Here is a 23,706-nt window from a genome sequence, read left to right as displayed (position 1 = left end):
AGATATCAGCTGATGTACGAAGGGCTATATAAATCAATTAGATTTTATTTTACTTATTTACATTAAAAACTTGCTAAATCTATTGACAAAGTCGATAAGTTGGCAACACTGAATGGTAAATTAAATAATGCATCAATCTGTGGCGTGATTTGTTGAATCAATTCATCTGACATAACAGAAAGTACATTCCATTACATGAGCCACATCAGTTAGCATAATTTCAACGAACATTCTACATTACCATGGAAATGTACACTTGAGTTAACCTCTAAAACTGCCAGAGTCAAGCCTTTTGCACACCTGTTGCGTCGAACTGTATGTGTTCCGACAGAAGTCTATTAATTTCATTGGGAGTTAAACCACACCGCTGCGACTTATCTACAATGTGTGTGCAGTGTGTCGAATGCATTGGATTTCCTCAATTTGTGTGTTGCATTGCCGTGCAGTACCAGTTGTAAACCGCCGAAGAATTTGTTAATTTGTAATTTTATTTTTTGGGTTGTGATGCGGCGCATGAATTGTGAAGATTAAGTCAAATGTACCCAACGGCAAATAACCTGTGTGCACACGGCATTAGAAGCTCCATGCCCAAGGGAACGAAGTGGAGCATCACAGTATTTTTACGAAACTCATGTATCACTGCCAGTCTCTAAAGCAGCTTTGATCAAGCCAGACATGAAAACTCTGACACGCTCGTGATTGTCTACGTGCTGCACTTTTGTATTATCCAATGGAAGCATTGGCATTATCGTTTTTTTCCCATAAGACATGGAAAGGCTGTTTGTTGGCATGTAGTGTGCATAACAATAACTTTTACATGGTTTCTGTCAAATGTGTTATTGGCATATTGCACCCAATATTTGTTTGATATGACACTGTCATGTTTGTAGAGAAATTGCTTCAGTGAATTTCAGAAATCTTGGCTTGTCAAGGAAAGATGTGATTGGTGATAATACATTTCTTTGCATTCCTATACACTTCCATATTAGGGATGTCAGACTCAAGTCATCCATATCCTCTTTGGTGATCAGGGTTCAGATCTGAATCTACCTTCTGAATTCATCTGCCTAATGATGATGACACTGAAGCTTGGTTCCCATGGGAAATCTTAGCAAAGGTCGAGTGAGAGGGTAGAATCATAATAGCTATTTGGATGTAAAAATCGGCATAACCCCAGTGGAAAATAGTCATGTAACCTCCTGGCTTTGAATCTACTGCGATAGGATATTTTCCATCATATCACACTCCAATTCACACAAACACATCCAGACCTGAAAGGTTGTGTGCATGTGTGCCTTTTCATGTGTGTGTGACCCCCTTCTTTCCTGAGATATTGTTGGGGCTGGTTGTCACGGCCGTGCCTTCTTGTTAGCCTGAAACTAGGGGCGAGCACTTTGGTGGGACGCCCAGCGATCTCATTACTACAGGAAGCCTGTCAGAGCATAGAGATGGAGGGATGACGGGGGGGGTCCAACAGGCCAAGGTCAAGCAGAACCCTGTTTCCTTCTTTGTCCGGCAGGCCTCCATTGTTCTAAACCCTCATTAGCGCTAGCTGAAAAAGCCAGTCGGTAGGACCCTGTGCCCCTCCTGTGTACTGTAGAGCCCCACTATTCTACTCTCACAAGTCCCAACACTGTTCCCCTGCACTCCGCTCCACATACAGACTGGACAGGAACACAGACAGGGATACATGGACACAGACATGGAAGCTCCAAGAACACGAACATTGGAAGATCTTGGGATAGCGGTGATGAGGAGGGGAAGCTATGACGAAGCTGCGGCTTTAGGACTACATCCGGTGAGTACTAACCAACTTTAGTAGGAGTCTTTGTAGCCTTCATGGTTAAATTTTGAGTGGTGCAGATATTTAACCAGGTAGGCTAGTTGAGAACAAGTTCTCATTTGCAACTGCGACCTGGCCAAGATAAAGCAAAGCAGTTCGACACATACAACAACACAGAGTTACACATGGAATAAACAAACATACAATCAAAAATACAGTAAAAAAATCTATATACAGCATGTGCAAATGAGGTAGGATAAGAGAGGTAAGGCAATAAATAGGCCATGGTGGCGAAGTAATTACAATATAGCAATTAAACACTGGATGGTAGAATGTGCAGAAGATGAATGTGCAAGTAGAGATACTGGGGTGCAAAGGAGCAAGATAAATAAATAAATGCAGTATGAGGATGTGGTAGACTGGATGGGCTATCTACAGATGAGCTATGAACAGGTTCAGTGATCTGTCAGCTGCTCTGACAGCTGAATATAGGGTATTGATATGGCAAGGGTCAAATCATAATGGCTTCATTGGTGTTGCCATGTGATGGCTATATGCATTGTTTTCAATTGCGCCATTTTTGTCAAAAGATTTATCCTGCATAATTGGCTTGACATTCAATTAGAAAGACAAAGACATCACAGAGGCGAAGTTATTTGACCATATTTTCAAACAACAGCCTTTTGCATCATTATCAACAGAAAAATGGACTAATTGCTACACAGACAAAACTCATAAACAATCCTGTTTGTCATGGATGCAAGCAAACACACACTGCCACACCCTGCCACACCCTGGAATCTTTGGATAACTTTGCAAAAGCATTTGGAGAGGGTGACCTCTCCACCCTAACCTGTGTGTGACAGTAGGGCCTTATGTACATCTCCACGCACACCATGCTGTGACTGGGCTCAGTCGAGAGGAAGAGATCTCCCACACCTCAGCTCAGCCACAGAGCTGAGGTGTGTGAATAATTTCTCCCTGTCTGAATCAGAATCAAATGCTACACAATATGTACAAAAGTATTAAAGTAAATTAATGGATTCGGCTATTTCAGCCACAACCGTTGCTGACAGGTGTATAAAATTTAGCACACAGCCATGCAATCTCCATATGCAAACATTGGCAGTAGAATGGCCTTACAGAAGAGCTCAGTGACTTTCAACGTGGGGCCGTCATAGGGTGCCACCATTCGAACAAGTCAGTTTGTCAAATTTCTGCCCTGCTAGACCTGCCCCTGTAAGTGCTTTTATTGTGAAGTGGAAACGTCGAAGAGCAACAACGGCGAGCCCATGAAGTTGTAGGCCACACAAGCTCAAAGAATGGGACCGTCGAGTGCTGAAGTGCGTAGGGCGTAAAAATCGTCTGTCCTCGGTTGCAACACTCACTACTGAGTTCCAAACTGCCCCTGGATGCAACGTCAGCACAAGAACTGTTCGTCGGTAGCTTCATGAAATGGGTTTCCATAGCCGAGCAGCCGCACCCAAGCATAAGATCACCATGCGCAATGCCAAGCATCGGCTGGAGTGATGAATCACACTTCGCAATCTGGCAGTCCGACGGACCAATCTGGGTTTGATGGATGTTAGGAGAATGCTACCTGCACCAATGCTTAGTGCCAACTGTAAAGTTTGGTGGATGAGGAATAATGGTCTGGGGCTATTTTTCATGGTTCGGGCTAGGTCCCTTAGTTCCAGTGAAGGGAAATCTTAATGCTACAGCATACAAAGACATTCTAGAGGATGTTGTGCTTCCAACTTTGTTGCAACAGTTTGGGGAAGGACCTTTTCTGTTTCAGCGTGACAATGTCCCCGTGCACAAAGCGAGGTCCATACAGAGATGGTTTGTCGAGATAAGTGTGGAAGAACTTGACTGGCCTGCACAGAGCCCTGACCTCAACCCCATCGAACACCTTTGAGATGAATTGGAATGCCAATTGCGAGCCAGGCCTAATTTCCCAACGTCAGTGCCCAACCTCACTAATGCTCTTGGGGCTGAATGGAAGCAAGTCCCTGCAGCAATGTTCCAACATCTCGTGGAAAGCCTTCCCAGAAGAGTGGAGGCTGTTATAGCAATAAAAGGGGTAACAACTCCATATTAAAGCCCATGAATTTGGAATGAGATGTTCGACGAGCAGGTGTCCACACACTTTGGTCATGTAGTGTATGTTGGCATCTTGGGAAAACCTTGTAACTCTATTTTTGCGTATTTCAACGTTTTTCTTCTCACAAATTGAAAGTAGTAAATTCCATCTGCTGTTGATGTGCTATGAAAGTTTCATGAAAAAGTGTGCTTTTTTCCAGGATGCCAACAGAATACTGGCATTGACATTTGGTATTTAAGATTTCTCTCCACCATGTAGCAAAATTAGTAAAATTGTCAATTTTTTTAATACAATTGTTCTCTCAGCCCCAGGGAAAAGATGTGTTGACTTGCAGAAAACTTGCTTTATAATTGCAGCATTTTATCTCCCCTGTCGAGGGGGGCCACTAAAATGTTTGGTCCGCGAGGTGGGGGACCCCCCCCAACAGAATTTTGCTTAGGACTCCCAAAAGGGGGTAGGTTTTCATGAGCTTGGGTCCCAGGAAAACACAGAATTGTTTATTTGGGTCCCAGGCTGAAAAAGTAAATATGTTGTTTTGAACTGTTATTATGGTGGATATTTGACACAATTACAATCATGGTCTTGAATTGGACTCGCATTTTTCTGGTCTCGGTCTTGATGATCTCAGACCCCTCTCCCCCCCGGTCTTGGTCTTGACTCGGACTCGATTTGCTCCAGTCTTGGTCTTGAATCGGTCTCACTTTAGGTGGTCTCAAACACAACACTAGCTCTAACAGCACCTTCTGAACTGTTGTGATGGGCATGGCAATGTTTTGTGCATACCTGCAATACATCAGGCAAGAAAAAACAGTTTTTGGTCACGAAAACAAAGCAATTTTTTCAGATTTAAAAAGTCCAGGTAGCACCACGTTTAATTTAATTTCAAAATATTTTCTCCCCTCTGAACATGACCCTGAACTCTCTGATGGCACATTTCCAAACAGGATTTACCCCAGTGTTTTACCCAAACTTTTCCGTTTCCATCGACATGGGCCCACACCCATGTTTGGGCCATGGTTCTGGCAGACCTGCTCTCTTTTGGGGCCAAAGCCACTACTTATCAGCCAGTATTTACATAGCAATGGTTAACTGTGAACTTGAATACCTTCTCACAAAGCAACCATTTTGATTATGCAGAGGTTGTTGATTCTGCTCTTCACAAGTCCTAGCTGTCAGCCCTAGATATGGAAACACAATTTCCCTAGTATAACATAAGGGTGTACACACTAGTGTTAGGCATTTTCAGAACACAAGGCACAAGAACACCCAAGAGAGCTGAGTCACAAGACGACCTGAGACCTTTGACCTTTTATCCAATCATTATAGGTGCAGGGCCTGTAATGAATGATGCAGTGGCCTAGAGCTCATCAATGGGTTGGATGAATGGGTCTTCTTGTTTAGTGTTCAGTGACCTACACTCAAGTGAACATGATTCACGTTCATGATTGTGAATGTGGGGGCTGGTTCTCTGACGAAAGTGGTTCACGCGAGGTAGCTATATATGGCCAATGTGGGTCTGTCAGTGGGTAAATTTGTGAACTAGTCTGCTGCTCTGATGTGGCCTTGCTGGAAAAGAGGGCACCTCTCTAAGGTAGGGTGCCAGAGAGTAAAACGGCGAGGGTTGCTTTGTTGTATATCCTTGTCTTGGTGATTGACGTTTACTTCCAGCCCAAAACTCCTCATAGGGAGTGTCTATCCAGCATTTTTCTTCCTTTCTCCTTGGTCGGCCGTAATCCAGTTTCTGTAAGGTCTGTTTGTGGGGAGAGGTAATCAAAGTAGGACAGTCTGTCAAAAACAAGATGACGGCCAGATAATCACAATGCCACACTTTGTTTTTTTAAATTGGTTTTCTTTTTGATGACAGAGAAATATTTTATTTTCCTGTGATTACGTCTAACCTGGATAAAGTTGGTCCACTAAAACCATTGTTGTGTTGTTGAATTAAAGTAGTAGTCGTGGTTTTCGTTTAACTCACTTTAATAACAACTAATAATCATACAGGTTTCGCGGTTCAAAGCCATTCTTGCTCTAACGTTCTAGTCACGTCTTCATTCTTATAACAGGTAGGTCTTCTCGTGATATGGTCTATTCAACTATACTACATACTTTCCCTTGTTAGAATTGAAGTCCACAACTTTGACAATAAATTTGATATTCCTGTTTCAGTAGCTTACACAAATTAAATACTATTTTCTTTTACATTACAGGTAAGTACTTTGTTTAATTTTTTTCACAACCTGTTTTTAAACATAAACCAAAGTTTCAATCGTAATTTTCAGTGCTTCTATATCAACATTCAACAGTAATTTATGGAACTCTTTGGAAACAAATCTTATTTTATCTCAGTTCTTTAGATTTTTTTTGTCTTTTTCACAAATCTACCACTCCTGGTAGTCACTTCTGATAGTTCCATGGCGTTATGTACTTCCACGGCTTCCATGGCTGAGTCATTGGCATGTTCTGGAACGCTAAAAACAAGTTGCAAAAGAGTGTGTCAAAAGTGTTTGACATTCCTGATGAGTTTATAGCCATCTTCTGTGCTCACTTGTTCAAATGAGTTGTCTTAGGTGTGTCTCAGTAACATGCAACTAAGCGTGTCTCTCGGAACTTGGCATCCATTCACCGTACTTGCGATGTGCACAATGTCTCCAACATCAAAGTTGTGTTCTTTGGCTCTGTTTGTTTTGTCAGCATATTGTTTTATTTTCTGTTGGTAGGTTTTGTAGTGATTTTGATTGTCTTTTGCTTTTAGTTTATTCCAGTATCTTCTCAATGCTTGGCAACTTTGTTCGATTGTCTCTTCCAAACACGAGAAAGGCTGGTGTTTCTCCTGAAGTATTATGAGGTGTTGAGCAATAGACTAGAATATTTGGTAGCTCCTCTTTCCAGCTCTTCCCTTCACTTTTGGCTGTTCTCAAGGCTTTCTTAAGGGTATTAATGGAATCACTCGATTTTCCCATTGCTCTTAGGATAAGACAGTTTTAAGTCTGTCCAACGAATTGTCTGCCATTATCTGTAACCACCTCTAGGGGGTATCTAAAGCGTGAAAAGACGTTCAATATCTCTGAATACACTGCATTTGAAGATACTGTATGTCAGATATGACAGTTTGTGGGTAAGAGGTGTAATAGTAAATTATGGTAAGTACAGTCGTGGCCAAATATATTGGCGCCCTTACACTTTTCTTAAAGAATTCCTTATTTCTTCTAAAATAAGTTGACATTTTAAAACTTTTGGTCCCCACACCTTGCTATTTACAACATTGCAGGACCAACTTGATTTTACAAATGTAATTTAGAAAAGAAAGACAAATGACATGGATTTGGACATTTTCCACAGTTTCAAGACTTCATCCTGTTTCGTTGCTTCTTTACAATACTCACTGTAGGTAAGTCGTGTGTGCTAACTGAAAGCACTCTTTGCACATAATCGTCGACTTATCAATTTTTTCAGTTTAAGGTAAGGGAAGTCGAGATAATGAATCGGCAACGTTTGTCTTTTTCGTGATGTGCTCAAACTTGTAGTTATATGGTTTTGGGCTCCCGAGTGGCACAGCGGTCTAATGCACTGCATTTCAGTGCTAGAAGTGTCACTATAGACACCCTGGTTCGAATCCAGGCTGTATCATAACTGGCCATGTTTGGGAGTTCCATAGGGTGGCGCACAATTGGCCCAGCGTTGTCTGGGTTTGGCGGGTGTAGGCCGCCATTGTAAATAAGAATTTCTTCTGAAACGACTTGATAATAAAGGTTAATTTTTTTTATATAAAAAATGGTTGTAGTCTAAGTTCAAGTCTTTGAATTCTCGTCAGACACAGACTCAACCTCTCTGGATTGACCATGTAGATCAGTGTCTTGTGTTTTTTAGTCAAAACTTGACTCCATTTAGAAAAGTTCCAAAGTGTTCTACTGCCCATAGGCATCCAAGGGCCTCTTGCTCAATCTGAGAGTATCTTCTCTCTGTAGAGGTCAGTGAACGACTTGTAAGAAATTGGCCTGACCTGTCCATTTTACTGTAGCAATATAGCTCCAAGTCCTACTGGGCTTGTGTCACTAATCACTACTGTTCATACATCTAGATTTTTTAATGTTTAAAAAAATTACTTTTTACCCCAATTTCGTAATATCCAATTGGTAGTTACAGTCTTTTCCCATCACTCCAACTCCTGTACAGGCAGGCAAAGTTTAAGAGCCATGCATCCTCTGAAACATGACAATACCAAGCCATACTGCTTCCTGACACACTGCTCGCTTAACCCGGAAGCCAGCCGCACCAATGTGTTGGAAGAAACACCGTACAACTGGCAACCATGTTAGCGCCCAGCCTGCCACAGGAGTCGCTAGAGGGACAAGGACATCCTGGCCAGCCAAACCCTCCTCTAACCTGGATGCAATTGCACACCACCTCATGGGTCTCCCGGTCGGTGGCCAGCTGCGACACAGCCTGGGATCAAACCCAGATCTGTAGTGATGCCTCAAGCACAGCAGTGCCTGAGACCGCTGCGCCACGCGGGAGTCCTGGTACATCTAGTTTAAAGTATATTTTTGTCATCTTTTTGTTTTACATAGTGTCTTCAAAGTGAAACAATCTCTGAGTGGTGATGGCCATAGGACCTCCCAGTCACGGCCAGCTGCGACAGAGCCTGGGCGCGAACCCAGAGTCTCTGGTGGCACAGCTAGCGCTGCGATGCAGTGCCCTAGACCCCTGCACCACCTGGGAGGCCCTATGCTAGTAGTTCTTGCCCAAGAAAATGTGTGGTGTTCCCATTTAATTCAGTAAAAATACTTTCTGTAGTGCCTCTTTCAGCCCTTATGCTGCCAGTCATCCAGTCATTTATGATGCAGTACTATCACTGTATTTAGGCTACTCAATGTCTCATAGGTTTATCATGCAAACATTTCATGCAAACAAACACTTCTTACTCATTATGTTTGTACAAATACAAAACTTTCAATCAATCATTCAACCAATCAATCATTGTGTCATCACTATAATTTCCATTCCGACATTCTATCCATCACAGTGTCATTCTATACTGTCGAAGTACAGTTCTAGGTCATTGTGCATACCGTATGTAGATCATATGAACTTCATCCACAACAATTCTGACAATTTTGGAGCTGTATAGGACTGAGACCAATACATTTCTCCCTGTCTTCCCCAACCAGCTCGCCGGACTTCCAAAGACAAGGTCCCAAGCATATAGCGTTCTTGTCTTTATCCACAACCACCGCTCTGTGACCCAGGGCTGTTGCCTCATTTGTTCCTCTGTCCACCACTGTTTACCTTGCTTTTTGAAGACCAGAACTAGCTACGTAGCTAGCTGGTAAAGGAGGCTTTTCCTCAAAGCCTAACACTTCCTCCTCTTTCACAAAGGCTTCACGTACATGTTAACAGTCTTTCATCTCTCATCGCCATAAATGTGTTGTTGAATTAAATAAATAGTCCTGGTTCTCGTTTAACTCGCTTTAATAATAAATAATAATCATACAGGTTTCACGGTTCAAAGCCATCCCAGCTCGAACGATGAACACTGTAGTGATGTCTTCATTCTTATACCAGGTAGGCAATCTCGTGACATAGTTTATTCAACTATGCTACAACCTTTTTGTCATTGTTATTTTCTATGGAGGGGTAGATGATAATAATGCATGAACATGTATGTTCAATGTCTTAAAAAATATCAGGGACGTTATTATGTTCGGTTTGTTGACAAGATTTTGGAGAGTATTCTTTTCATTAATTTGTATTTATTTTAACCTTTATTTAACTAGGCAAGTTAAGAATACATTCTTATTTACAACTACGGTCTACCCCAACCAAAACCGGACAATGCTGGGCCAATTGTGCGCCGCACTATGGGACTACCGATCACGGTCAGTTGTGATACAGCCTGGAAGGGGTAGATGTCCTCGTTTTTTCCCTAGCTTTTTCCTTATTTTGTTCATTGCTTTGTCCTTATTATTTTTCTGGTTTGTCCTTCACAAGATGCCATTAGAAAAGCCTTCTTTTACAGGCATCGATATTGAATTTATGATAGGCCTAGAATGACTGTCCTTCACATTTACATTTTATAAAGGAACATTGGGCCTCGATTTTTCCAACAAACATAGTAATCACAATTTACAATACAACATTCGGTACTGCTTTCTGTCTCTTGTGTTCACCTTCATCTAATACATACAGTGCATTCAGAAAATATCCATACCCCTTGACTTATTCCACATTTTGTTTTGTTATGGCCCGAATTCAAAATGGATCAAATACATGTTTTCTCACACATCTACACACAATAGCCCATAATAAAGAGAAAACATGTTGAGACATTTTTGCAAATGTATTGAAAATGAAGTACAGAAATATCTCATTTACATAAGTATTCACACCCATGAGTCAATTCATGTTAGAATCACGCTTGGCAGCGATTACAGCAGTCTTTCTCTGTAAGTCTCTGGATTGTACAATATTTGCACATTATTATTTTATTTCTTTTAAGCTCTGTCAAGTTATTTGTGATCATTGCTAGACAGCAATTTTCAAGCCGATTTAAGTCAAAACTGTAACTAGGCCTCTCAGAAACATTCAATGTCATCTTGGTAAGCAACTCCGGCGTATATTTGGCCTTGTTTTTTAGGTTATTGTCCTGCTGAAAGGTGAATTTGTCTACCAGTGTCTCTGGGAAAGCAGACTGAACCAGGTTTTCCTCTAGGATTTTGCCTGTGCTTAGCTCTTTGACAAACATACCCATAACATGATGCAGCCACTACCATGCTGTGGTTAAATCTATGATTGAAATTCACTGTTCGACTGAGGGACCTCACAGATAATTGCATGTGTGGGGTACAATGATTAGGTGGTCATTCAAAAATCATGTTAAACACTATTATTGCTGTCACGATGGCCGTAAGAACATTCGGACCAAGGCGCAGCGTGATATGGGTCCCACATATCTATTGAAGTGAAATGCACAAAACAAAACAAAAATGAAACATGTCAATGAAGTGCTAACAGGCAACTACACAAGAACAAGATCCCACAAAACAGAGTGGGGAAATGGCTGCCTAAATATGATCCCCAATCAGAGACAACGATAAACAGCTGCCTCTGATTGGGAACCATACCAGGCCAACATAGAAATAAACACCCTAGATTACCCACCCTAGTCACACCCCAACCTGACCAAAATAGAGAATAAAAAGGATCTTTGGTCAGGGTATGAGAATTGTGCACAGAGCCCATGCAATTTGTGACTTGTTAAGCAAATTTTTACTCCTGAACTTATTTAGGCTTGCCATTGTCAGGACCCGGTTACGAACCCGGGTCTCCAGAGTGAGAAAAAGTCACTTAACCAACTGAGCCACGAATAGTCAGCAGAACCCGGAAGATGAGGCAGACACAGCAGTACTTGAGACGGTGTATTTAATGAAGTTCAAAAGGAAAGTCCTTCAGGCACACATAACTCCACAATGTCAAAAGGAATTCCACGAGAACAAAGCTAATCCTCCAAGACAAAAAGGTAAATCCACAAGGTGGTAGGTATCGCATGAAAAAGCCTCAAAAGATACTCAAAAATAAATAGAGTCCACAGCATACTAGGGCTGGGCGCTAACATACAAACACAGAGCAAAGAACTGAGGAAAACTAAGGGTTTAAATACAATCAGGGGAAACGAGGCACAGGTGCAAATAATAACGGGGAACAAGGGAAAACAAAAGGGTCAAAAAGCACAATGGGGGCATCTAGTGACCAAAAACCGGAACAACCCTGGCCAAATCCTGACAGCCATAACAAAGGGGTTGAATACTTACTGAATCAAGACATTTCAACTTTTTATTTTGAATGAATCTGTAAACATGACTAAAAACATAATTCCCCTTTAACATTATGGGGTATTGTGTGTAGGCCAGTGACACTCTCAATCTCAATGTAATCTGTGAGGACAGATGCTGGAGACGAGAAGCAAGTACAGGGAGTGAACATGAACAGGAACAGGGGAAAACAAAATGACAATAATGCTGACACAGGGATAAAACAGACAGATATAGGTAAGGCAATCAAAACGTGAAGGAGTCCAGGTGAGTCCAATGAGTGCAGACAGATGAGAGGGCAAACGGGATCAGGCGTGACAGTAATCCCCCCTCTAGGGGCGCCACCCGCTGACGGGCCGGGCGAGGCATGGGCGCTGGACTAGCCGGCCGTTGGCGTAGAATCACAACAAGCCGGCTGAGGCGTGGGATCCTGACGATCCAGCTGAGGCGTGAAAGCCTGATGATCTCGCTGTGGTGTGGGAGCCTGATGAGCCTGCTGAGGCAAAGCAACATCACACCTCCTCCTCCATGCTTCATGTGGGAACCACACATGCAGAGATCATCCATTCACCTACTCTGCATCTCACAGAGACACGGCAGTTGGAACAAAAAATCTCAAATTTGGACTCAGATCAAAGGACAGATTTACACCGGTTTAATGGCCATTGCTCGTGTTTCTTGGCCCAAGCAAGTCTCTTTGTCTTATTAGTGTCCTTTAGTAGTGGTTTCTTTGCAGCAATTCAACCATGAAGGCTTGATTCACGCAGTCTCCTCTGAACAGTTGATGTTGAGGTGTGTCTGTTACTTGAACTCTGTGAAGCAGTTATTTGGGCTATAATTTCTGAGGCTGGTAACTCTAATTTTATTGAAACACTCACTTCCTGAACTTGCTTCCCGACTCTCAGCGCACATTGTTAATATTTACAGGCTCTTTAAGCCGATAAATATTGTTTGTCTTTTATCTGCTAAGCCATTATAATTTGAACAGGCTCTACTTATTTCACCTTTGACCTTTCTGATTGGAACATATGTCATTGATGGCTTTGGTATGCGGGTAAGGCTGTTTTCTAGTGCCTGAAGTGTCAAATTTCTCCCAGAAAGGTTGTGCTCCAGGAAAAGAGATAGCCTTTTTCAAGATGGAATGAGGAAATCCATATGTGGTTGTTTGACTGGGGAGGTGAGTAGGACAACAGGAGAATGACTATCCAAACCAATTGGACCTTTCTTGACCATTCTGTTTGTAGAGTATGGTAGGCCAAATAATACAAAACCCATCATGCCTACTATATTTATAGCATTTGTAAGTTCAGATATATTTTGCCTACTGTAAATTTGAACACCGCTTTCATCCTATGTGACTCCTCCAAAGCTCTGTGTGGTGACTTTATAAGTTTGACACAAAATTGAATGGTGCACAGGGGCATTCATGTTGCGAGTTCGTCGTCACACATTGTCAACACGAACCCTCATTCGTTTCTAACAAAGAATATAGAGCGGCAGATGAGGGTGGTGAATTAGGGAGGCTGTGTTTTAGGTTTCCCATGCCTGAACAAGCTGTCATTGTTTTAGCCTGAGCCAGTTTGCTCTAGAATGCTGTGGGCCTGACAATGGGACTGTAGCCCTGGTTCCATAGTGATGGGGTGGGGGCTGGGGAAACGGGCTGGACAGAGCCTGTGTCCCAAATGGCATGCTATTGCCTATATATGGGCCCTGGCCTTAGGTAGTGCACTATATAGGGAATAGGGTGGGATTTGGGACACAGACAATGTCAGTCAATTTTCCCCAGGCACTCATGTAGAACAATCTGGACGAGAACGGTCTAAATCAAGCTTTGCCAAACCAAAACATAAACTCATCGGGGACCCAGGACTGAGTTTCAGGAACACTGGTCTGAATGATGGCTGTACAAATGAGGTCCAAATGAGGTCAATTTGGAGGACCATTATAGGTCCAGTTTGTCATAATGAGCCTGTACAGACAAAGATATGGCTATAATGGATTTCTGAAATCCAATTGAGAATGTCCAAACCTTTTACCATTGTTCTATTCCTGTGCCGTTTACCCCGAAGTGATTGATTTGATCCACTTACTCAGAGAAAGTGTGAAATGGCAGGGATATGTATGTGTGACAATGTACAGTATATGCTAACATTATGATCAAACCTTCTGTTCTCTCACAGCACCTTCGCAGTTTGGCCCAGAGGCGTCGTTCCGCCCCATCCCTGGCTTTTGAGAAGGCTCTGGGCAGCATGCCATGGTGCTCTGTCAGGTGAGTTTGAACTACTCCTCTCTACTCTGTTATCACAGTAGTATCTGCTGCCCCCACCCGTCTCAGGGGGCAGTAGAAAGCCCCTCCACTCACAGCTAGCTGCCACTTCGTCAGATTCAATAGATACAAATTGGATAAAAAGATTTCAATGGAAAGAAATGGGATAGAAAGGTATTTCGAACTTCAATGGATAGACATACCTCTATTCGTTACAATCTTTTTGTTTGAATTTTCTCACTTTGATACACATTTATGAACTTCGCTTCTAAACCTCCCTCACTTACATGTAAAAAGACTTGGCTTTATTCATTACCGTTGAACTATTTCTTCAAAAGCAAAGCACAAAGAGTAATTCCAAGAGACATTTAATTTAGACAAGAACACATTATTTTATTGCAATTATAACACAATTTCATAGGCGTTCATACATACAGTACATGACATACAGTACCAGTCAAAAGTTTGGACACTTACTGATTCAAGGGTTTTTCTTAATTTGACTATTCTCTACATTGTAGAAAAATAGTGAAGACATAACTATGAAATAACACATGGAATCATGTAGTAACCAAAAAAGTGTTAAACAAATCAAAATATATTTTATATTTGATCTTCAAATAGCCACCCTTTGCCTTGATGACAGCTTTGTGCACTCCTGGCATTCTCTCAACCAGCTTCATGAGGTAGTCACCTGAAATGCATTTCAATTAGCAGGTGTGACTTGTTAAGTTAGTTTATAGAATTTCTTAATGCGTTTGAGCCAATCAGTTGTGACTAGGTAGGGGTGGTATACAGAAGAGAGCCCAATTTGGTAAAAGACCAAGTCCATATGGCAAAAACGGCTCAAATAAGCAAAGAGAAATGACAGTCCATTTCTTTGACTGACCTTCATGTCTTAATCAGGAAAATGTCAAGAACTTTGAAAGTTTCCCTTTTTGATTTTGACTTTTTTGATTTGGATTTTTGGATTTAAAAAAAAAATAATATTTTAAAAATAATATTTTTTTAAGTGCAGTCGCAAAAACCATCAAGCGCTATGATGAAACTGGTCCTCATGAGAACCACCACAGAACCGGAAGACCCAGAGCTACCTCTGCTGCAGAGGATAAGTTCATTAGTTACCTGCCTCAGAAATTGCAGCCCAAATAGATGCTTCACTGAGTTCAATTAACAGATACATCTCAACATCTGTTCAGACGAGAGTGCGTGAATCAGGCCTTCATGGTTGAATTTCTGCAAAGTAACTACTACTCAAGGACGCCAATAAGAAAAGACTTGCTAAGGGCTAAGAAACACGAGCAATGGCCATGAGACTGGTGGAAATCTGTCCTTTGGTCTGGTTCCAACCGCCGTGTCTTTGTGAGACGCAGAGTAGGTGAATGGATTATCTCCGCATGTATGGGTCCCACTGTGAAGCATGGAGGTGTGATGGTTTGGGGGTGCTTTGCTGGTGACGCTGTTGCTGATTTAGAATTCAAGGCACGCTTAAACAGCATGGCTACCACAGCATTTTGCAGCAATACACCATGCCATCTGGTTTGCCCTTAGTCACACTATTATTTGTTTTCAACAGGACAATGACCCAAAACACACCTCCAGGCTGTGTAAGGGCTATTTGACCAAGAAGGAGAGTGTTGGAATGCTGCATCAGATGACTTGGCCTCCACAATCACTCAACCCAATTGAGATGGTTTGGGATGAGATGTACCGCAGCGTGATGGAAAAGCTACCAACAAGTGCTCAGCATACGTGGGAACTCCTTCAAGACCGCTGGAAAGAATTCCAGGTGAAGCTGGTTGAGAGAATGCCAAGCGTGTGCAAAGCTGTCAACAAAGCAAAGGGTTGCTTCTTTGAAGAATCTCAAAACATTTTGATTTGTGGTTACTACATGATTCCATGTGTTAATCGTTTTGATGTCTTCACCATTCTACAATGTAGAAAATAGTAAAAAATTAAGAAAAACCCTTGAATGAGTAGGTGTCAACTTTTGACTGGTACTGTACGAACAAACATAAGCTCAAACTTCCCCCTGCTGTGACCACTAGTTGAATGGTGTCACTATGCCTCCCAGTGACACATCAGTCGGTGTAAAGGGGGCTGCAATGCCCACTCTCCACGGTAACTGGGGACACAGGTCTGGCAGCTGTTGTCTAAACCCACTCAGGGCTCCCTCATCACTCCCAATGTTCAAGACTCGGGGATCTCTGTTTCTTCAGACAGATTAGGGGGGATGGAAAATGAAGTCAGAAAACAAACTAGTGTGGGGTTGTGAGGAATGGCGAAGATACAAAAAAAAACATGATATTTACTTTATTTGTTTTAATGAACCATATTAAATATCAGGACAAAGGCGAATAATCTAATAACCCCAGCAATAACTGACTGTCCATCACATTACATATTCAAGGTCAGTCTTCGAACATAAAGTGTTCTTCCCAGCCTGTGGTTCAAGGGATTACTAGTAAAAACAATCCATATAAGGTTGATCTAATGTGGCTCACATTAATACAGTACTTTGACAACTGGTTGCTGACAACTATGCCCATCAATTTTTTTTCTCATATATCGAAGTGAAAGTCACCCAGTAAACTACTAATTTAATAAAATTATTTGTTTTAAAATATACTTAAGTATCCAAAGTTAAATTCCTTATATAAAGTAAACCAGACAACACTATTTTATTTTTTATTTCCAGATAGCTAGGGGCACACTCCAACAACCAGACATCATTGTTACGTCTGTCGTAAGATGAATGAGACCAAAGCGCATTGTAGAAAGTGTTCATGATTTTTAATGCTGAACTCCGACAAAACAACAAAATACAAAACCGAACGTAAAGTTCTGCAGGGCTAGACAACTATGCAAAAACAAGTTCCCACAATCTAAGGTGGGAAAAAGGGCTGCCTAAGTATGATCCCCAATCAGAGACAACGATAAACAGCTGCCCCTGATTGGGAACCATACTTGGCCAATAAAGAAATAGAAACACAGATTTGCCCACCCAAGTCACACCCTGACCTAACCAAATAGAGAATAAAAAAGGCTTTCTAAGGTTAGGGTGTGACAATCATTTACAAATGACGCATGTGTTTTAAGTGATTCAACCTGAACAGCAGCAGTATGGATGTTCTCTTGTTAAGTGCATAAATGTTTCCATTTTCTTGTCCTGCTAAGCATTCAAAATGTAACGAATAGTTTTGGGTATAAGGGAAATGTATGGGGTAAAAAGTACATTTATTTTCTTTAGGAATGTAGTAAAGTAACATAAAAAGTTGTCAAAAATATAAATAGTAGGGCCTCCTGAGTGGTGCAGCAGTCTAAGGCAGTGCTTGAGGCATTACTACAGACCCAGGTTCGATCCCACGTTGTCACAGCCGGCCGTGACCGAGAGACCCACGAGCCGGCGCACAATTGGCCCAGCATCATCCGGGTTAGGGAAGGGTTTGGCCGGCCGCGATTTCGTTGTCCCTTCGCATTCTCGCAACTCCTTGTGGCGGGCCGGGTGCTTACAAGATGACTTTGGTCACCAGCTGGACGGTGTTTCCTCCGACACATTGGTGCGTCTGGCATCCGGGTTATGCGAGCAGTGTCAAGAAGCACTGCAGCTTAGCAGGGTAGTGTTTTAGTGGATGCATGGCTCTGACCTTGACCTCTCCCGAGTCCGTAAGGAGAGTTGCAGCGATGGGACAAAACTGTAACAACTACCAATTGGGGAGAAAAAAGGGGTTAAAGTACAAAAAATATATGTAAATAGTAAAAGTACAAAAAATATATGTAAATAGTAAAAGTACAAAAAATATATGTAAATAGTAAAAGTACAAAAAATATATACCCCAAAAAATTACTTTAAGTAAAAATACTTGAAATTACTACCTAAGTACTTTACACCATTGACACTACCCATCTATACCATCTCAAATTCAACCAATGTATTACAAATGTTTTTTAAACTATACAAAAAAATGAAGAGTTTATAAAATACTTTTAAACCCTTTCATAAAGGAATAGTGTTATGACAATTTATATGGTTTCATCATGTGGATTAATTTATGGAATTTTCCATATGACTGAATGATGTCTGGAACACAAAATCAGTCTTTGATCAGCCCCAACAGTAGTTCACACCAAGACCACCACAGTTACAAACGGACAGGTGGGGTCCACTCCAACCAGACAACCTAACTTCATCAGAGACGTCACACTCCCACCCGTTCAACACACAAGCAAGTGAACCCTAAGCTACAGTGAGGGGGCGGCGGATGCTAGTTTCACTACAGTGGGTGAGACAAGTGTCTTTGACGTAGAACATATCAGACATGGAAATATGATCTTTAAGCCTATACTGATAATGTTGAAGTATGCTAAGTAGTGATGTCGTGTAGGCACTGTGTTTAGTGGTAAGGCCAAGTAGGTCAGCGGGTGTAACCTAGGAGAGTCCCTCTGTGATATCGATTTGAATATCTGTACAAAAAACACACATTGAAAGAGGGACATGAAGATATACGTTCCACATAGAATACAATGTGAAATCTCAAAACCATTTCTCTAATGCTATTTACTTCATGTTCATAAAAGATAAATAATAGTTAGCCATAACTTATACGTTTTCCATAAATGAACAAAGCATGGGAATGATACTGAATGATTTTGTTTATACTGTAAAACATTATGTAATGAGTGAGAATATATTTTTGTTCTCAAGAAGATTAGCAACATTGTAAAATGTTAATTGCTACTTGTTTTCCGTGAGATACAAGCAACATCTTTATTGTTAATAATGATTGTGGGAGGCAAGAAAGGTTTAAAGGTCAGAGGGAAACTGAGAAGAGTGAGGGTGTTTGAGTGTGAGGGAGGTGAGAGTTCTAACCTCATCTGATGTGTAATAGGAAATAAAAGAACAAACTTTAATACGAAAACTGTCTTTCAAAGCCACACATACCATTTCACAGAGTCCTTAAATGCATTTGATTTCATACAACATGCCCTTGTGAGAGTCATAGCAACAGGCTGGAAGCCAATTGTCATGTGCTCCCTCTCTGGCCTCTAGGTCACCAGGCTGCTCGTTATGGCGCACACCTGTCACCATCGTTACGCGCACCTGCGTGTCTTCAGACTCACCTGGACTCCATCACCTCCCTGATTACCTTCCCCATATATGTCACTCCCTTTGGTTCCTTCCCCAGGCGTTATTGTTTCTGTATTATGTCTGTGTGCTGTTAGTGTTTCTTGTTTTGTATTATGTTGCATTTATTTAAAAACTCACTCCCTGAACTAGCTTCCCAACACTCAGCGCACAACGTTACACCAATATGAAGATATATGTATTTGCTCTACGTTTTGCATAAGTGTGTCATCTCATTCTGTGTCTAAGTTCAAGAAAAAATAAATGTCTGCACTCTGGTATGCTCCCATGGTGATTTAATCAGACACACACAAAATACAACTTTTTGATCCGAGTTGGATCTTCGTTAGGATATCCGAAACGTTGGCTTTGTGTCTAATTAAGTTACCATAGGAGCATACCAGATTTGCTGACATATATATTTTTTATTTGATATGTTCTTCTGTCCTATTGGATGTGGCTGTGCATATTTCTCTTTATACATTACCATACCTGATAGTTTCATCTGTTGCTGGCCCTAAAGTGGACAAAAAGGGGCAAATTTGTTTGAAATTATGTCATAATAACCAGTTTTGTCCATTGGGAAATATGTGATACAATTTCCAGTATACATCACAACAACCTCGCAGTAATGAAAACCTGTGCTAAGCCCATGTTCAGTAGTGGTAACACACCCAGTGCTGTTACATTCATGCCTCCCCAAAGGAGAACGGGGTTCAATCCCTGTGTCCTCCTTTCCTCATCATCCCCATTAACTTCTGTGCTGTCTAAATAAAGCATAAAAACACTGTCGATCTGAATAATAAAATCTATAATTTAAAAATAATTCATCATGAAAAGCTTGCCTAACATTGATCTGCTGGTAGTGTAGGCCCTGTGTGTTAAAATAACTGACCTAAAATGCCCCCCAAAACGTATGAAACAATTCTGAAGTTCTGATGACAAATGATCTGATGTGGTCATATGGCAAAAATGAAAACTGACCCTTAAATCCACCCACACACGTACCATGCAGGCACACAAACATAGTTCCTCCATAGTTGTGACCCCCACTCTCTCTACCCTAGGGAGGAGGCGCCGTGCTGGGTGTCGATGGAGCAATGCCCTTTCGTCCTGGGTCTTAGCAGTGAGAATGCGGAGCTGGTCCTGGATGCCTGTGTTCAGATCACAGAAGGCATGAAGACCCGAAGGAGACAACTCTTCCTCTTCAGCGACGTGATCGCCATCACCATGCTCAAGTAAGATATGGAACATGATTAGAACACAAACCAACACATAAACTCCCTTTTCAAACGTCCCCTTTTCAGGACCCGTCTTTCAAAGATAATTCATAAAAATCCAAACAACTTCATCTTCATTGTAAAGGGTTTAAACGTTTCCCATGCTTGTTCAATGAACCATAAATTAATAGACATGCACCATTTGTGAAAACTTAGGACACTAAAAAGGCCTGTCTACTGACTCTGAAAAACACTAAATGAAGATGCCCAGGTTCCCTGCTCATCTGTTTGAACGTGCCTTAGGCATGCTGCAAGGAGGCAGGAGGACTGCAGATGTGGCCAGGGCAATAAATTGCAATGTCCGTACTGTGAGACACCTGAGACAGCACTACAGGGAGACAGGGTGGACAGCTAATCGTCCTCGTAGTGACAAACCACGTGTAAAAACACCCGTACATCCGAAAATCACACCTGCGGGACAGGTACAGGATGGCAACAACAACTGTCTGAGTTACACCAGGAACGCACAATCCCTCCATCAGTGCTCAGACTGTCCGCAATAGGCTGAGAGAGGCTGGACTGAGGGCTTGTAGGCCTTTTGTAAGGCAGGTCCTCACCAGACATCACCAACAACAACGTCGCCTATGGGCACAAAACCACCGTTGCTGGACCAGACAGGACTGGCAAAAAGTGATCTTCACTGACGAGTCGCGGTTTTGTCTCACCAGGGGTGATGGTCGGATTCGCGTTTATCGGCGAAGGAATGAACGTTACACCGAGGCCTGTACTCTGGAGCGGGATTGATTTGGATGTGGAGGGTCCGTTATGGTCTGGGGCGGTGTGTCACAGCATCATCGGACTGAGCTTGTTGGCATTGCAGGCAATTTCAACGCTGTGCGTTACAGGGAAGACATCCTCCTCCCTCATGTGGTACCCTTCCTGCAGGCTCATCCTGACATGACCCTCCAGCATGACAATGCCACCAGTCATACTGCTCATCCAGGGGGGTGGGGTTCCTGCAAGACAGGAATGTCAGTGTTCTGTCATGGCCAGAGAAGAGCCCGGATCTCAATCCAATTTAGCACATCTGGGACCTGTTGGGTCGGAGGGTGAGGGCTATGGCCATTCCCCCCAGAAATGTCCAGGAACTTGCAGGTGCCTTGGTGGAAGAGTGGGGTAACATCTCACAGCAAAAACTGGCAAATCTGTTGCAGTCCATGAGGAGGAGATGCACTGGAGTACTTAACTTCTTATGGGCAGGTAGCGTTTACTTATGCACATTTTTCATCCGGACGTGAAAATACTGCCCCCTACCCAAGAGAGGTTAATGCCACAGGTGGCCACACCATATACTGACTGTTACTTTTGATTTTGACCTCCCCATTGTTCAGGGACACATTTTTCAATTTCTGTTAGTCACATGTCTCTGGAACTTGTTCAGTATATGTTTTAGTTGTTGAATCTTGTTATGTTCATACAAATATTTGTTAAGTTTGCTGAAAATAAATGCAGAGGATGTTTATTTTTTGCTGAGTTTATTTATACTGTCTGCATAGCAACACACACAGACACCACATAGATTGTCTGAGTTTTGCCTTCAGAGAACAGAACTGATTTACCTCCATTTCCTCTCCCCTAAGTCCTTCACTCTCTCTTCTCCTTCCCACCCTCCATTAATTTTGCATCCTATATAGCCCAGCTCATATGGAGGGAATAGGGTGCCAGGCGCACCGGTTTGTGTCAAGAACTACAATGCAGTTCAAGAATGGTCCACCACCCAAAGGACATCCAGCCAACTTGACCCAACTATGGAAGCATTTTGGAGTCAACATTAGCCAGCATGCCTGTGGAACGCTTTCGACACCTTGTAGAGTCCATACCCTGACGAATTGAGGCTGTTCTGACAGCACACTCGTGACTGAAGACAGATCCTCAATACAGTTGATACTAGGCTTTACACAAAATCTTGTTCCCTCAACAAGGCCTACAGTAAGTGTGTGGGTCTATGGATCCACACGCGACAAGGTGACAGTTTCAACATTGTAGCTAATCAAAAGTGGTGAACTAGGCCTTGAGTGAGTTCCTTCCTACTCACGAGCTGACAGGCAGACAGACACAGGAAGCTGATCATGGAACACAATGCATTCATAAAGAGAGAGAAATCAGATAATTTCCTGTTTCTGAGTGATAAGCAAACAATTACTGGTTTAGAAATAGATGACAATAATGAGGAATACATTAGTACCTATAGCAACCATTGGGATAGAGAAGTGGATTGTGCAGGTTTCTCGGCTTGATGAGCTGAGATACAGTCAGGCCTGATGAAAACATTAACTGACTCTCTAAATTCTCAACCTGCTAGCCCTCATATAGCATCCATGATCACATAATCCTCTCTCTCTCTCTCTCTCTCTCTCTCTCTCTCTCATATTTAGGTCCAGTGCTAGCTACCGTCTGAAGCACAGGGTGAGTCTGGAAGATCTGTGGCTTTATGGCTTTGAGGATGAGGAGGAAGAGGGAGAAGGGGGAGAGATTGACCTCAGGACGTCCCTGGTCCTGGCCTGGCCCCTTGCCTTCTGTGTGGTGTCCTTCCAGTGAGCAACAGCCATCCTCTGTGTGCATACATGAGTGCACACTCATACATGTGCACACACACAGTGCAGGCAGACACTCAGGCAGGCAGGTGCACACAAAAACATAATGAGTTTCTTAAAGGCCCAGTGCAGTCAAAAACGTGATTTTTTTCACACTATGAGGTTGGAATATTATTGTGAATTTGTGAAAATCATGATAATGCCCTTCTAGTGTAAGAGCTATTTGAAAAGTCCCCCTGAAATTTCAGCCTGTTTTGGTGGGATGGAGTTTTGGCCTTCAATGGTGACATCACTATTCGGTAAATGAGTTAATAGACCAATAAGAAACAGAGTTCCAAGCCTCTCTGTCAATAACAGCAAACTTTCCCCCTCCCTATTCAAAATTCTTGCTTGAGAAATTGCCCTTTGCCAAGAAGCTATTGTTGTTTCTTTTTGACCATTTTAATCATGGTAAGGTACCCAGAAATTATTTCATATTGAGATAAAAACAGCTGCATTGGACCTGGTTTGGATGGTCTCCATAAGATTATGAATGAAATAGGGAAATGAGGACAGTCTACACCATCACAAGATAATGGCTGGTGAAAGAGGAAGTGTTGAAGCTGACCATCAGACCTAGGATCACATGTCAGGGGCTTTACAGCACTGGACTTGATCAGGAAGACTATCTTTGAAATGAAGAGGAAGTGTTGAAATTGCATGGTCACAAATAGACAAACAGACACAACATTGAACAAAAAACAATTGAAAGGGGATGGAATAGTGATTGAGTAACAATGAGTGTCTGTTTTGATCAGTAATAATAG

The 23,706-nt window shown here is 42.1% G+C and overlaps 1 protein-coding gene across 1 annotated transcript; it reads left to right on the top strand.

Annotated features, from left to right (window-relative positions):
• The first annotated feature begins 1,587 nt into the window (after window positions 1–1,587).
• On the top strand, window positions 1,588–23,268 carry LOC135557472 (rho GTPase-activating protein 20-like). The gene is made up of 4 exons (XM_064990742.1): window positions 1,588–1,798; window positions 13,876–13,964; window positions 20,154–20,324; window positions 22,742–23,268. Exons 1-4 carry the CDS (start codon window positions 1,691–1,693, stop codon window positions 22,902–22,904), a joined length of 531 nt encoding a protein of 176 aa, XP_064846814.1. The 5' UTR covers window positions 1,588–1,690; the 3' UTR covers window positions 22,905–23,268.
• The last annotated feature ends 438 nt before the right edge of the window (window positions 23,269–23,706 follow it).

This window comes from Oncorhynchus masou, chromosome 16 (assembly GCF_036934945.1).
Source record: "Oncorhynchus masou masou isolate Uvic2021 chromosome 16, UVic_Omas_1.1, whole genome shotgun sequence".
NCBI lineage: Eukaryota > Metazoa > Chordata > Actinopteri > Salmoniformes > Salmonidae > Oncorhynchus > Oncorhynchus masou.
Note: the sequence above shows the minus strand (reverse complement) of the source record. Positions and strands in the feature narration are given on the sequence as shown.

Bases quoted from the DNA above. Each gene is read 5' to 3' on its own strand.
- LOC135557472 (XM_064990742.1), top strand. From the start codon at position 1,691: ATGGACACAGACATGGAAGCTCCAAGAACACGAACATTGGAAGATCTT. The intron at 1,799-13,875 runs GTGAGTACTAAC...GTTCTCTCACAG, and splicing joins CGGCTTTAGGACTACATCCG to CACCTTCGCAGTTTGGCCCA. The intron at 13,965-20,153 runs GTGAGTTTGAAC...TCTCTACCCTAG, and splicing joins ATGCCATGGTGCTCTGTCAG to GGAGGAGGCGCCGTGCTGGG.